The 16,918-nt window shown below is 36.1% G+C and overlaps 1 protein-coding gene across 4 annotated transcripts in view; it reads left to right on the top strand.

The window, feature by feature from the left end:
- The window catches only part of LOC120543246 (matrin-3-like), a 95,047-nt gene that overhangs the window by 77,603 nt on the left and 526 nt on the right, over positions 1–16,918 (top strand). For all 4 annotated transcript variants that reach the window (XM_039776216.1, XM_039776219.1, XM_039776215.1 and 1 more), the window contains 4 exons: positions 10,336–10,494; positions 15,144–15,247; positions 16,376–16,464; positions 16,684–16,802. In XM_039776216.1, the coding sequence (XP_039632150.1) occupies positions 10,336–10,494; positions 15,144–15,247; positions 16,376–16,464; positions 16,684–16,802 (471 nt within the window). The remainder of the gene's footprint in view (positions 1–10,335; positions 10,495–15,143; positions 15,248–16,375; positions 16,465–16,683; positions 16,803–16,918) is intronic.

Raw genomic sequence — 16,918 nt, 5'->3', positions numbered from 1 at the left:
ACAAGCTGGTAGTGACTGTCAGTTTAAATATTATTGCAGAACAATTAATGTATCCACAAAAAGGTATACACACACACATATATATATATAATATAATATAATATTATATATATATACACACACAGACAGAGAGAGAGAGAGTAGGGGTCAGTATAGATTTTAGAGCCACCATGAATAGTTATTATAATGAGTTGGATATACAGAGTATCAGGATTTTAATTACAGTGAAGTTATAAAAGGCCATGTTAAAGTAATGTGTTTTCAGCAGTGTTTTAAAGTGCTCTACTGTATTGCCTGCGAATTCCTATTGGCAGGCTATTCCAGATTTTAGGTGCATAACAGCAGAAGGCCGCCTCACCACTTCTTTTAAGTTTTGTTCTTGGAATTCTAAGGAGACACTCATTTGAGGATCTGAGGTTACGATTTGGAATATAAGGTGTCAGACATTCCGATATATAAGATGGGGCGAGATTATTTAAGGCTTTATAAACCATAAGCAGAATTTTAAAGTCAATCCTGAATGACACAGGTAACCAGTGTAGTGACATCAAAACTGGAGAAATGTGCTCGATTTTCTTTTCCTAGTTAGGATTCTAGCAGCTGCATTCTGCACTAGTTGCAAATGATTTATTTTTTTTTTGGGTAGTCCTGAGAGGAGTGCGTTACAGTAATCTAGTCGACTGAAAACAAACGCGTGAACTAATTTCTCAGCATCTTTCAGTGATATAAGAGGTCAAACTATTGCTATGTTTCTTAAGTGAAAAATGCTGTCCTAGTGATCTGATTAATATGATTTAAAATTCAGATTACAGTCAACAATTACCCCTAAGCTTTTTACCTCCGTCTTGACTTTTAATCCTAATGTATCCAGTTTATTTCTAATAGCCTCATTGTATCCATTATTGCCAATCACTAAGATTTCAGTTTTCTCTTTATTTAACTTGAGAAAGTTACTATTCATCCATTCTGAGATACAAGTCAGACATTGTGTTAGTGAATCAATAGAATCGGGTCATCAGGTGCTATTGATAAGTACAGCTGTGTGTCATCAGCATAGCTGTGGTAGCTCACGTTGTGCCCTGAGATAATCTGACCTAACGGAAGCATGTAGATTGAGAAGAGCAGCGGACCCAGGATAGAGCCTTGTGGAACACCATATGGATATCATGTGTCTTTGAGTTGTAATTACCACAACTAACAAAAATTTTCTCCCTGTCAGGTAGGATTCAAACCAATTTAAGACACTGCCAGAGAGGCCCACCCATTGACTAAGGCGATTTCTAAGAATATTATGATCAATGGTGTCAAATGCAGCACTCAGATCTAAGAGGATGAGAACAGATAAATGGCCTCTGTCTGCATTTACCCAAGTCATTTACTACTTTAACAAGTGCAGTTTCTGTGCTGTGATTTGTTCTAAAACCCTACTGAAATTTATCAAGAATAGCATGTTTATTGAGGTGGTCATTTAACTGCATAATGACTGCCTTCTCCAGAACTTTACTTAAGAAGGCAGGTTAGAGATGGGTCTAAAATTTTCAAGAGCGAGGGGTCAAGATTATGTTTCTTAAGTAGGGGTTTAACTACAGCAGTCTTAAGACAGTCTGGGAAGACCCCGTATCTAATGACGAATTTACTATGTCAAGAACATTATCAATTAGCACGCCTGATACTTCTTTGAAAAACCTTGTTGGTATTGGGTCAAGGACGAGGTGGAGGGTTTTAATTGAGAAATTTTTTTTTTGTAAATCAGGTAAATCTATCCTAGTGAAAGAGTTTAATTTGTTTATAACAGAATGCTGGGGTTTAGGAGGATCCTTAGTGTTGGGGAGATATACTATGTTATTTCTAATATCATTAATTTTTGATTGAAAAATACAGCATAGCCTCACAGGTTTTACTGGAAGTACTTAGGAGGCATTCCTTTGAGTTACCTGGGTTTAGTAGCATCAATTGTAGAAAATAAGACTCTGGGATTACTAGCATTGTTATTTATAATCTTAGAGAAATAGCAGCTCTCTCAAGACGGACAGTGTTATTGTATTCTGTTATTTTAACTTTTAATATTTCATAGTGGATAGTTAGTTTAGTCTTCCTCCATTTAGCTCAGCTCTACGGCATGTTCTCTTTAAATCAGACACTCTTTGGGTCTTCCATGGTATAACAATGCTAGAAGATTTTTTAACTGTCTTTTCAGGTGCAACTATGTCAACAGCAGCTCTCACTTTAGTATTAAATCTTTCCACCTTACTATTTACATTATCCTCGCTATTATAGTTGGCACTATAAACGGACTGATTGCTTAGAATGTTTGTAAGTTTTAAAGCTGCTGATGAGTCAAAGAAGCGTTTTTAACAATATGCTTCTCATGGTGTTTTTATCATTATTTCTATATTAAAAGTAGAAGAAAATGGTCTGATAGACCAATATCAATGATCTGTTTTATATCAACTTTCAGTCCTTTAGTAATCACTAAGTCTAACGTATGACCTGCTTTATGTGTAGGCTGATTTACGAGTTGTCTCAAATCAAAAGAATCCAGGAGGTTCATAAATTCTTTTACTTTTAGATCACACTGATTATCTATATGAAAATTAAAGTCGCCAACTATTAGAGTGTGTCATAGTTAGTAATTAAAATTGACATTAAGTCAGAGAATTCCTCAAAAAGACGCTTGAATTTTGGAGGTCTATACACGGATAATACTAGAACTTGAGAATCTCCATGATAACAACGGCGAGATACTCAAAGGACTTGAACTTACCAAAACTGACATCTTTACATTTTAACCGCTCGAGTAAATGTTTGCCAAGCCACCCCTTTTTCCTGGCGGTCTGCACGAGTAAAACTGTAATCTGGAGGTGCAGATTCGATTAAAACAGTTGCGCCATCTGAGCTAAGCCACGTTTCACTATTTAATCTATTTTTTTTATCACTAATAAGATCGTTGATAAAAACTGTCTTGTTAGTTAAAGCTCTAACATTTAATAGTGCCATATTTAATGTTTCGAGGGCAGAGATGAATACTATGTGCGTATTGATATTTGGAATAGGAACTAAATTATTTTATTAGCCGCTCTGTGTATTTTTGTTTAATCTGTGATCTGTTTTATAGTTTTAATACATTGTTCCTCTAAAATAGTAATTTTAATTAGATTATTGGAGTTTATGCCGTATTGCCTAGATTTTCTACGCATTGAGATTGCTTATTACAGTATTAATGTTGTGCACTTTAACGGAAGATTCTATTAAACATTATCATGTCCTAGCACAACAGTAGCATTTCGGAAGGGGTTAAGAGCAGAGATAGATATCTAAGGTAATTCGTTTATCTTGACTAAGTTTTCGGAAAGGACCCGGGCGCCGAAACTGTTCGGATGCAGGCCATCTTGCTTGAAGAAATGCGGCCTTTCCCAAAAGAGGTCCCAGTTATTGATGAACCCGATGTCTTGATTCTTGCAGAACCCCTGTAGCCAGTTGTTTAATCCTAGCAGACGGCTGTAGTACTCATTTGATCGACTGACGAGAGGTAGTGGACCTGAAATGAAGATCTTTGCCACTGGGGTCCTCTCCTTCATGTCTTTAATTAATGCTGCAAAGTCAGCTTGAGGATTTCCGATTGTCGGTGCCTTATATCGTTATATATTATATATATTTAATTTTTTGTTTACCATTTCCTCTTCTGTACTGTCCTTGATTTTCTCATATTTGTAACCTCACTCCTTTATAGAAAGTTCTATCTCTTAAATGTTTACATTTCAGACTCCCATTTCGTCTTTTCTCTACCAACAAAGATGTCACTACAACACATTTATGGGAAGAAAACCAGTGTTCAAAATGGGCTGGCAATCGTTTTAAGAAGTATCCAAACCATAGCACTAGTTGTTGTTTTGTTCCACTTCAACCTCTACAGAAAATATCACCAGCATTAAAACATTAAGCTCATTGCACCACCTAAATGTCAGTCAGTCATCGTCTAACCCGCAATGTCCTAAACACAGGGTCACGGGGGTCTGCTAGAGCCAATCCCAACCAGCACAGGGCGCAAGGCAGGAACAAATCTCGGGCAGGGCGCCAGCCCACCACAGGACACACACACACACCAAGCACACACTGGGGACAATTTAGGATCGCCAATGCACCTAACCTGCATGTCTTTGGACTGTTGGAGGAAACCAGAGCACCTGGAGGAAACCCACACAGACACAGGGAGAACATGCAAACTCCATGCAGGGAGGATCCTGGAAGCAAACCTAGGTCTACTTTACTGTGAGGCAGCAGTGCTACCACTGCACCACCGTGCTACCCCGCACCTAAATGTGCAGCCTGTAAATGACATCACTGTAAGAAGATAAAGTACAACGTGATTCATGATTGTATGGGTGGTTACCTACCAGGTAACGCTTGTGGTTGGTCTGCAAGTCGGCAAACATCCATAAGTAACCACCCATACAATCAGATTGTGAGTCAGACTATGAATGCCATGAATGTAATTACCCCGATCTACATGCTGTCAAATAAACGAACCACATGCTGTGGCACGAGGTAAAGAGGCTTTGCCTCCGATGCTGACGTCCGAGGTTCAATTTCCCAAGAGGGGGTGCAGTGAGTGTGTACACCTTATGAGCCCAGAATTAAGGCAAAATGCGTGTCGCGTACTCTTTGCATTATTTGATAGTAAAACTATTCAACCATCTATGATCTGCTTCTCACAACTGAAAGAGAGCACCATGGCGGATGTTTGCCGACTTGCAGACCAACCACAACTGTTACCTAGTAGGTAACCACCCATACAATTAGATTGTGATTCAGACTACGAATGCCATGAATATATATGTGTGTACTGTATATATCTATACTAATAAAAGGCAAAGCCCTCACTCACTCACTCACTCACTGACTCATCACTAATTCTCCAACTTCCCGTGTGGGTGGAAGGCTGAAATTTGGCAGGTTCATTCCTTACAGCTTCCTTACAAAAGTTGGGCAGGTTTTATATCGAAATTCTACGCGTAATGGTCATAACTGGAAGCAGTTTTTCTCCATTTACTGTAATGGAGATGAGCTTCAACGCCGTGGGGCGGAGTTTCGTGACATCATCACGCCTCCCACGTAATCACGCAGTACATAGAAAACCAGGAAGACCTCAAAAAAGCGCTGAAGAAAACATGCATTATATAATTGAGAAGGCAGCTAAACAATAAGAATCGAAATGCGAAAGTGACATATACAACCATATTCATGAGTTCTGCTACTTCGGAAACAAAGCACGATGTAAACCTATACTTTAAGTTCATAGACAGGCTGCCGCTGGCGTTTGTAATTTAGTGCCTGCCCATATAAGGTCAGTCCGTCAGCGCAATCCAATAGCAAACTACCACGGGTAAATATTCACGGGTTAAGGACTGTGCTTATGGAGAGGAAGATGAGATGGTCAGGGTGGTGTTTGACACAAACTCCGCGAAACTGCGAGAGAAAGTTTTAAGTGCCAGGACTAAGGTAACATTAAATACAGCCATGGACATAGCACGAGATGGCACCAGCACAGCTGGGAACCTTCGATGCAAGTACACCGAGCGGCTCACATGAACTGACGCAGTGCACAGATAAAAAGCAACAGTTCCAAAGAGCGCTAAACAAAAACCGAATTACACAATTGAAAAGGCAGCAAAAAATATGAAGCGTCTGATACATATAAGATATTCATAAATCCAACTACTGCGGAAACAAAGCACACGTTGGAAAAGTCAATGTCCCGCTAAAGGAAGACAGTGTAAAAAACCGTGCATGCAGTGTGTCAGGTCTCAGATAAAGAAGAAGACGAGCTGTTTATTGATGCAGTAAGAAACGAATCGATGAATGAAACCTGTCATCTTTACAACGATTGACAAACACGGAATGTAACTTGAACACAACACATCCTACAAATACGAGCCTGATTGAAAGAAATAATGATAATCAAATCCTTGATGACAGACAGCAACACTCAGGAACACTTACAAAACAAATACTGTATATTGACAGTCATGTTACGTTATTTTTAAAATGTTCCCTTTTCTTTTCTACTTTTTTAACACACTACTTCTCTGCTGCGATACGCGGGTAGGTATATATATATATGTATATATATATATGTATATATATATATATATATATATATATATATATATATATATATATATATGTATATATATATGTATATATATATATATATATATATATATATGTATATATATATATATATATATATATATATATATATATATATATATATATATATGTATATATATATATATATATATATATATATATATATATATATATGTATATATATATATATATATATATATATATATATATATATATGTATATATATATATATATATATATATATATATATATATATATATATATATGTATATATATATATATATATATATATATATATATATATATATATATATGTATATATATATATATATATATATATATATATATGTATATATATATATATATATATATATATATATATATATATATGTATATATATATATATATATATATATATATATATATGTATATATATATATATATATGTATATATATGTATATATATATATATATATGTATATATATATATATGTATATATATGTATATGTATATTTATGTATATATGTATATATATATATATATATATCCCGATCTACATACTTGAATAATGGATACTTTATTCGCCATCAATGATTGTTTTGGTAAAGCCATACTCAGTGTATTCATTAGATGAACGGTAAAAAAGTAAGAGCGAGGGGAGGATGACTTATTGAGGCATGCAGGCTGTAGTGCGCGTCAACTCTATCTGAATTGCGTGATCACATTTGAAAAAATATATCTTTTCAAGTTCTATTTAGTCCATATGTGTCAAACTCAAGGGCAGCGGGCCACATCCGCCCGGACGGTAATTATATCCGCCCGAGATCATTTTGTATACTGTATTATTGTTATTAAAGCCCGGGTATATGAAGCGCTGGTAACACAATAAACTACAGATCCCATAATGCAGCGCTTCAGCTGCCTTGCCGTAACACTTACCGCGCTAATCAAGTCTACCTTATGATGCTGCAAGTTATTGGCGGCTAGCTCACACGATGCTGAAGAGAAAAGTTGATTCTGAAAATAGAGCCTTTAAAAACCGATGGGAGGCTGAGTATATGTTTACTGAACCCGTGTGTCTCATTTGTGGAGCTAATGTGGCTGTAATTACAGAATTTAATCTAAGACGGCACTACGAGACAAAACATCAGGGTAACCTGAATGCAATTCAGAAGATACAGAAAACGGCATAATTAAATAAGAATCTGACACTTCAGCGGACGCTTTAACCCGCGCACAATCACAAAGTGATTTCAAGTGAAGCTGCTTTTATGGGAGACACAAATGCACCAGTTCACCTTGCCCCACTTTCCCTGTTGCCAAGTAATGTTAAACCAAGTCGCCACTACGGTGTTCCCAAATCGCACTTTGCTGATAAACCGAAGCACTGAGTTTGCACGGCGCTTTGGTGACTTTGAAGAACAAAAGTCCGTCTACATGCGCTCGAACCTTGTGCATGTTTGGTAGCACATATCTGTGTGAGAAGCTCTTCTCAGTGATAAAGACTAACAAAACAGCACACAGGAGTCGCCTCACTGATGAGCACCTGCAATCCATCCTGAGAATCTCCAAAACACAGAACCTCACAGCAAACAGAAACGAACCTGTGGCCAAAAAAAGATGCCAGGCGTCCAGCTCTAAAATGACATATGAGCAAAGACAACTGAATGATTTGATTTGTTATTGCTGAAAGGAACACATTTTATTTATATTTCCAGGTTTTGTTAGGCACCATGTTCATATTTGAATTTGTATAATTTTGACAGGATATATTTTTATGGAGAGCAAAATCTTTTGGGATATTTAAAATCTAAGTTTATTTTTTATATAAAATTACATAAGAGTAAAGAAATTTGAATGTCTGTTCTTTTAACGTTTACTTTATTTCTAACTTGTATAATTTAGACAGGATATATTTTTATGGAGAGCAAAATATTATAAGTTGTTTAAGGTTTGAGTTGATTTATTCACGAATAATATTCCTGTCTGTTTTTACCATTCCAACCAAAGATATTTCTGTCGACTAAATAAAAATTCCTTCTATTTAAAATTTAAATAGAACTTGAACAAATACGATAGTTCATAATATCCACGCAGACTTACACGTAAGAGCGGGAGTCATCCGTTTTAACAAGCAGCGTATTGCACTGATACGAAATAGCTGTGTGTGTATATATGTAGATATGTATGTATATGTATATATATGTTTATATATGTGTGTGTGTATGTATGTATGTGTATATATGTAGATATGTATAGATATGTATGTATATATGTGTATATGTATAGATATGTATATATATATATATATATATGTTTATGTGTGTGTGTAAATATATATATATATATGTATATGTATATGTATATATATATATATATATATATATATATATATATATATGTGTGTGTGTGTGTGTGTGTGTGTGTGTGTATATATATATATATATATGTATATGTATATGTGTATATATATATATATGTATATGTATGACAACAACACTCATCACTCACAACAGTGACAAAACAATTACATTGACAATCATGTTACGTTATTTTCAAAATGTTTCCTTTTCTTTTTCATTGCTTCTTTAACACACTACTTCTCCGCTGCGAAGCGCGGGTATTTTGCTAGTAAATAAATAAAATATAGTACCAAGTTAGTTGCATAGTAATTCTGTCACATCTGATTAACCAACAGCACTATAACTGAGGCCCATCGTCATTAGAAATTCCCTGAACAAAGCCAGGTAACACTACTAGTTCTGTAATAATTACAATTATGGTAATATATAATGGTAGAGTTGGATATCTCTAACTAAACTTTTAATGCATCACTGATGGTCATTCTTGTTGCAGTGTTTAACTGCAGTTGCCATCAATTGTGATTTTATGATGCAATAAAAAGAATACCAATAAATGAAATACCTGTATACTTTAAAAATTTCTTTTTTACTCCAAAAGAATACTTTTACTTCAGTTCAGTTTCATTCAAGCTTCATATAAATTTTCCAAAATATCCTGTTTTTGGATATCATATTGTCATATATACTTTATTACAAGACAAATAGAAACCATGCCACAACACTTCATTCAGAAAATACTCATACCTCTTCGCTTTTTATTCACAATTTCTTATGTTGTAGCCCTACATTTTTTTCCCCTTCTAATCAAGCATCAATCTATTCACCCACAATGATTGCAAAAAAAACCAAAACCCTGAAATTACCATATTTACACAAGTCTTAGTGAAGCCTGAAGTTGTCTTGGCTTTGGCACAAGATTTGCACACCTGGATTTAGAGATTTTCTGCCATTCTTCTCTGGAGATCCTCCTAAACTCTTTTCAGGATGGATGGAGACCATCAGTGGACAGCTTTTTTCTTGTTTGTTCAGAGATGTTCAGTGGATTGAAAGGCTGGACTCTAGCTATGCCAGTAGAGCAATGGTTCTTAACCTTTGTGACCTTGGACCTGGTTATATCCATTATTTTTTAGTGATGACCCTTTATTAGCAGTAATTTTAATATAAACTAGGCGACCTTTTCCCCAAAATGGCACACATTAACACATAATAGTAAATGCATATTCAATTTTAAATACAGCGCACATAATGGATGAAACTTGCATGTTTTATACTGAATCAAATTTAGTGACCATTTATCTTTTTAATTGGTGAATTTTATTTATTTATTTATTTTTTTTGCACAATTGTTTGCCTTGTTATTCTGGGATATTGAATTTTGCTTGATAAGGTGAAAAATATTTACGTAAGGGTGCAAAATAACCAAATGTGAATTAAGTAAAGGGATCTGAATTCTTTATAAATGTACTGTATATACTACATTGCCAAATCTGATTACAAACAAGCATATCCATTTGTTTCACTATTTACATTTACATTTGGAGGCTATGAAGTTACAAAGTCAATTCCAGTAACTCAATAGCGTATGTTCCCAGGTTTACCCTGCCTTTAAGCTGTCTGTGCTCTGAATGGAGGTTTACCAGTGCTGCTCTTCTTTTAAGTCAGTTACTCTTGCCACAAACTCTGTCCTTATACTAATACAAATAATAACTTCGGAAAAATATTATGTTTTTTTTTCATAATTTTGAATTAACTTTTTGAATTTAAAAAAGAAAAAAATGACATTTTAAAAATGATTTAATGTTAGTGCTTTTATTTTTGAAGGAGAAAATTGAGAATGGTTTTTCTGTAAAACCTATTGAAAACCAGATAGGCAATACCACACAGATTGAAGAAACTCTGAAGAATGAATTTGAAGAACAGACTGAAAATATTTTGGAAAGACCGCAAGCTACAGGAAATTTGTCTGCTGATGTTGGGACTGTAAGTAAAAAGCTCTAGTATAGAGCTCTTACATATGGGATAGAAATGATTATTTTAATAAGTATTTCAAAATTTTCTGCATGTATATTTCATAGATATTAATAATATATATTGTGTTGCTTTCTTTCTTCCTGTCAATTTAAACATAGTATGGTATACTAGTGGAAAACGTATGATAGATAGGCACATAATAATGTGATCAAAGTCCAAAGGTTAGTGGAGCACACCATTATAATGCAGAGTACAGTGAAGATGTTAGTTTTTAATTGGTGGCAACGAGAGTGAGTGAATACAATAAAGGGGAGGGCGAACACCCTATTGTGACGATGTGGGTTCTGGCTCCACACTCCCTTTGCTATTGGAAGCACTCGAACCCGACACCGTCGATAATGTAACCGAGTGAGCTAGTCAATGGAGGCAAATGATTCCAGCAAGGGGAAGGTATACAAAAGTGCAATAGTGCTTTTATTAAAAGCAGTCAACAAAACAAAAACAGTGTTCATAAATAGTGCAGATCTTCATATTCATTAAATAAATAATCCATAAAACGAACACGTGGGGGTTAAAACCATTGGAAAAAACAATCCTTAAAAACGAGAGGTTAAAATCTTTTTAGGAAGCAGTCTTAAAACCCAACAAACAAATCTGGTGCTCTTCTGTTAGCGTCTCACCTGCTTATCCCGTATGGGCCAAGCAGCAGGCAAGACGCTCTCTACAGCTGCCCTCCTCAAACACACGCAAGACTGGAGACCTCCCGATCCCTGGCTTCGGTTTGGCTCTCATCCCAGCCTCGAGACTTGGACTCCTTGGTCTCCAGGACGCTCACACCAAGGACTGCCACTCCAAGCCTCCCGACTTCCGCTGCCTTTCTGCGGCCTTCTGCGGCTCGTCGCTTTCACCTTGGTCACTCCCGCTACCTGCTCGCCAGCGGAGCGACATCAACACAAACACGCGGGTGTCGGCCTAACACCCAGCTTCCATGCAGCTGTCCACGGCTCATTCGCCGACGCGTCCGCTCTCTTCGCGGCTCTCTCCCTCTCACCCACCTGCTTCCTCTCCTGCTCCCGGTAACCTCCGTCCTCTCCTTTCCTTTCTCTCCGATCGTTTCTTTCTCTGTTCGATCGTTTCCTTTCCACCTCTCCCTAAAACCGACTCGCGCTTCTTTTAAAAACGTGAGGGGCCATCACAGCTGCAGCATTAGCCACGGGAGCAATCACGAATGTGGGCAGTTCCTCACCTGTGCACACGGTGAGAAACGCCCACATCGACGACTGCCCCGCTCGCTCACAACAACGCCTCACCAAGCCGCCTCGGGTGCGGTGATTATTTATTTAAAATCAATGGCCTTTTCTCCACGAGCTGTGGACCCATAACACCACACCTATACTTGGCAGAGGTCACATGTTAGGGATTTCTTTGAAATCGTCCACAGTGATTTTACTAAGGAGTTAAGGGTACAATTTTTTAGAATGAGCAGCTCAACATTCGTGGAGTATACATTGCAATAGGCTCTCTTGTGTCCCCTGCCATAGCAGAGCAAGCCTCTCCCGACCATGAGGCTCATAGCCATCATTCTTTATAAACTGGTTACCTGCACAGAGTGCAAGGTTGTTGGTGAGACTTTTGGTGTGAGCAAAACCACTGTTCACACATGTGTATATGGGGGTGTGTCAGGCCATATGGTTCACACTAATGAGGCAATACATCATTTTACCTGATGTGGAAGAGGTATGACAGATTTTGCAGCACTAATATGAGGCACACAAAATAACTCAGGTTTATGGTGCAGTCAACAGCTCACATATCCCTATTCGTGCACCTAGTGCCGGGTATCGTGATTATGTTAACAGGAAATCTGTAGGCAATCATTGATGACTGATTAATGATCAGATACGTTTGTGTTGGGCCACCTGGTAATACTTATGATGCTGCTGTATTCATGTCGTGTGACCTAAATGCGAAAGTGTTTCCATTGCAGTTTTGCAGATTATTCCTTTGTCGAATCACCTGAAAAACCATCTCAAGTGAGTGTATAAAATTTTTTTATGAATTTTGAAAGTTTTTTTGAAATTCACGTTTCCATTACTTTTTTTTTTTGTTTCACAATTTCAAAGTTCTCATTAAGGAGTTCAATAGAAATGCGGCTAGTGTTACATCAGAAATGTCCTCTTGAACTATATACAATAGTATTCTTGAAGTCTCAGGTTCCCCCACCATCTTTGTCGTGCATCGACTCTGCAGGCTGACTGGAGAGAGGAATGCATCAGGTATCTTTGGTGATGAATGCAGATTCAGTGTGGGAATAAGCGATGGTCATGTACATGTCTGCCCACATCAGGCATCATGGTGTTTGATACTGTTAGCTTCTGTGCTTATTTGCATTTGTTTTGGGTGGAGAGGACATCATCCTGATCCTGTTTTATGAAATGGGAAATGTAGGCGGGTGTTGACTTGCTGGAGAACACATCTTGTCCATCCAACTCTATGTGCTCTAGAGGCTGTTTGTCAACTCCCCTGACCAGCAAGCTTTTTAGATATCTCCTGATTAAGATTGTATGGACTGGATTGGATGATGTGCCTCCCATAACGAGCCACAGGCAGAGGACTGCAACCATTTGTGCCTCCAGGTCAAAAGTCTATGTTCAGACATTCCACAGAGTATGATTATTTGCATGACAGAGTTCTGTAGTTTAACACCTTCAGGGGTTTGTTTGTATTTATACTGTACATGCTGTATGTATATTTCCATTAATGTGATATTTTTGAGTAGCTATAAACTATCAACATAATGGTTTTAATTTTAGATCTGATCACACTTCTACTCTGTTTAATTGTATTTACAGTTTATAAAATGTACTTTATCAGCGCCTTTTTATTTAAAGACATCATCCATGTTTACAAATAAAAATATGTTCTTGGATTATTTCTTTTTTCTTTATAAAAGTGGACAATTTGTATGTACCTTAAGACATTACGAGGATGTATTCTACAGAACTCTTGTTCAGGATCTTGCCAAATTTTCTTTGGCTCAGTTATTATTTTGTGCTTTATATTTGTAATTAATTTAGACCACTTTGCAGAGATCTGTTTTCACTTTGTTATTAAGCACTCTTTTTTGTGTTGATCTAGAAAAACCAAATGAGATCCACAGTAACTTAATGTTTTATAACAAAAAAATATGAAGATGTCCAAATTGTTGAATACACTGTGTAACAGTTATTGATTTAAGTTGCATCTTGCAGTTTTAACCATTATAAACAATAATGGTGTTTTTTGTAGCTGGGTTGATTTTTCTGCTTATTAGCTCGTTGGTAGGGTGGTGGAGCACAAAGCAGTATGTTGTTCAATGTTTTAGTCTTCATAAAAGAAAGTTATGCAGGTTTATAAAATGTTGGTCAATGAACATTTATCCAGCAAATATTTTGATAACTACCATCCAGAGAGTTGAACCAAACATTTAGCAGGATACATTGGCTCTCTGACTGTTCTGCTTGGTAACAGAAAAAAAAGATAATGACACTCATCACTCTAAAACAAAACTATACAAAATAACCTTGCATTCTTGAAAGATAAGCCTAAAAATAAATGGCCTGGAAGGTCTATGAAAAACATGCATTGATTGGGTTCTCACTTTCTCTTCCTTATGTTTTTCTACAGTTTGTTGTTTTGGGAAAGGTGTATGCCATATCAGGTTAAGTGCATTAATGCAATTTTCAGCTGTCACAGAAATGGGTGCCACATTAAACTTTGAGCAGGAACTAAAATATAACAATGCTGCCAATAGATTTGCCACTCATGCAGCTTCATAAAGTATTAATGATAATCATTGCAGACATACAAGTCAAAAAAATACATTCAACAAGATACAAAATAAGATTTTTCAACTTTGTTTTAGTAACAGTTTGTATGTAGTACATGCATTATATAACACTTATTGCAACAATTTTTTAAAAGACTTGTATCAACATGGATGTGGACTCAATAATTACATCTTCAAGGAATGTACTTAGACATGTCATATTTTCACATTGTTGTCAGAATGGCTAATAATGCACTTTTCAAATTACATGTAGTCAGAAGAATTACAGCATGTGCCATATTGTATCAAAGTGAGGATGAAGCAAGTAACTTATCCATAGCTGCACTTTTTTTTTTTTAATAAATTGAGACTTTTTTTTTTAGTTTATTTGGGCCCCTCTATGATAAATTAATAATTTCATTAGTTTAGTATTGTTACATCTAAATAAAGTTGATTAACATTTCACTCATCCATCTCTTCAGAAATCTAAATACATACAGTATGTGAAAAAGTAAGTACACTCCTTGGAAACTATTGACTTTTTCAGCATATCTGAACAGGCAAACATTAGGTCATCATGCAAGTAACATGGTGCAACATTCTTGAACAAATGACACATACAATTGACATGGTGTATCCACTCTCTTAATCTAAATTAACACAATTACAAAGTAAAGTAAGTAAGCCCTTATATTTATCACCATTTCAATCCAGTAAAATTAGAATCGGGTGTTTTTGTGTGCGTGTGTATATATATTTATAAAATATTTGCCCACCGTCTTTGATACATGTAACTTTGTAATAGTATTGTGCCTAAAGCTTTTTTTATTGCCATTTTTTTCTCCCACAGGCAGTTGTAAAAATGTCCCTTAATAAGGTTGGAAAATTTAATCTAATAGTAGGTCAAAACAAACCGATTGAGTTACAGCTGGATGAGAAGATGATTACTGAGAGGTAAGGAAAATAATCTACTATTAATTTGTACAACTAAATAGTAAAAAATACAGCAAACTGACTTGTGATGTAATGAAACAGATCACACTTGACAGCAAGTTACTCGGCAATGGTAACGTATTTCCAGAGTAGTATTTGTTAGGTACCTGTGGATGGATCTGCAATTTTGTACTCTCACCAATGCTAATACAATAATACCCCAGTTAACGACGTAGATGCATTACTGGATTTTACATTGGTGTGAGAGATTTCATTATGAGAAATAGATTTAACATGGCAGGAATATGGATATGTATGTTATTGGTCAATGAGAAGTGGTTTGGACGAGACTTATACTGTGTGTTGTCATGTTATTGGGTCACCCTACAATGATGATGATTTTCATGACCTCTGGTGGCTTTTTTTCATGAAGCTGCACCACCAGGTGGTCACCAGCTCCTCATTACACTTCAGTTGGGCTCAGGGGAATAAAAGTTGCCTCTCTTTTCCCATCTCTAAAGGGTAATCAAAGCCAAAATCTTTTAAGGACAATATTACTTAGAGGGATGTACATCTATGCTTGATTGTTCAGTTGATACTACCTCTGGCTCCTTGTGAATCTACATTGGATCAAACAGATTTGACAAGATATGCATGTATGTTTAAAGACGTCTGTTTAGAACAGGGAGATGTGGAAACAGAAAAAAGCTGTGGCTAATACTGTGTGTACTTGACAGCAGGATAAATGAGAGATATAGAACCTGTTCTTTCGTTGGTTCAATCTAGAGAGATATATGTAACGGATATTAAAACAATTTGAGTAGCAATGTTGACAAACATTTGAGCAGATAAGAAGCACACTAATGTGGACATTTTATTAAGTTTTCTTTTTTAAAAAAAGGGTTATCTTAAAAGTATATACATATGCATTACACTTGTATATACTGAAACCGTCAAAATTTTTAATTGGTGTTATGGATTTTTGTTCATGCTGCACACTATTAGAGCCACCTGTCTATATCCTAAGACAGGGCTGCCTAAATTGTACAAAGTTTCTTTAACTCTGTATTCATTATGTTTCCAGGGTGTTTTTATGAAAAAGGGTTTGACTTCTGTCCACTTTAATATTTACTATCCTGTCCTTTTCAGGAATGTTGTAAAAAAACAGGAGGAAGAGGATATTCAGTTCCCTATAAAACAAACTCATTTAGAACCATATCAACCCAACACCTGTTATGGTAAGTCTCGTCTTTGGTACCTGATTTGTAACATTCATTTTTTGTTCTGTGTGTATGTGTGCATATTTTTTTTAAATCTTGACTATTTGCTAAAATCTTTATTTCCCGGGTCCAACTCACCCCTCCTCCTACCTCCCCATCTAAAAGTTTTCTTTGCAAAATGATTATGAATAGTTTCTACCATCGTTTTAAAATTCTTGATTTGTTTTAAAATTACAGGATTAGAGTTCATGGTTCCTGCTACTGGCTACTTTTGCAAGTTGTGCAACCTCTTCTATGGTACAGAGCAGTCAAAGCTTGCACACTGTAAAACTCAGTCCCACTATCAAAAGCTAAAGGTAAAGTATTTTTGTTGTAAACATTATACAGCTGTACATTTGAGTAGGTTACTTTTGTGCTTGCTACTGTATTATAATCTTTGCACCATTAAATACCTTGTAATGGTGCGTCCTGT

The sequence above is a fragment of the Polypterus senegalus genome, chromosome 13 (genome assembly GCF_016835505.1).
Source record: "Polypterus senegalus isolate Bchr_013 chromosome 13, ASM1683550v1, whole genome shotgun sequence".
Classification (NCBI taxonomy): Eukaryota; Metazoa; Chordata; class Cladistia; order Polypteriformes; family Polypteridae; genus Polypterus; species Polypterus senegalus.
Note: the sequence above shows the minus strand (reverse complement) of the source record. Positions and strands in the feature narration are given on the sequence as shown.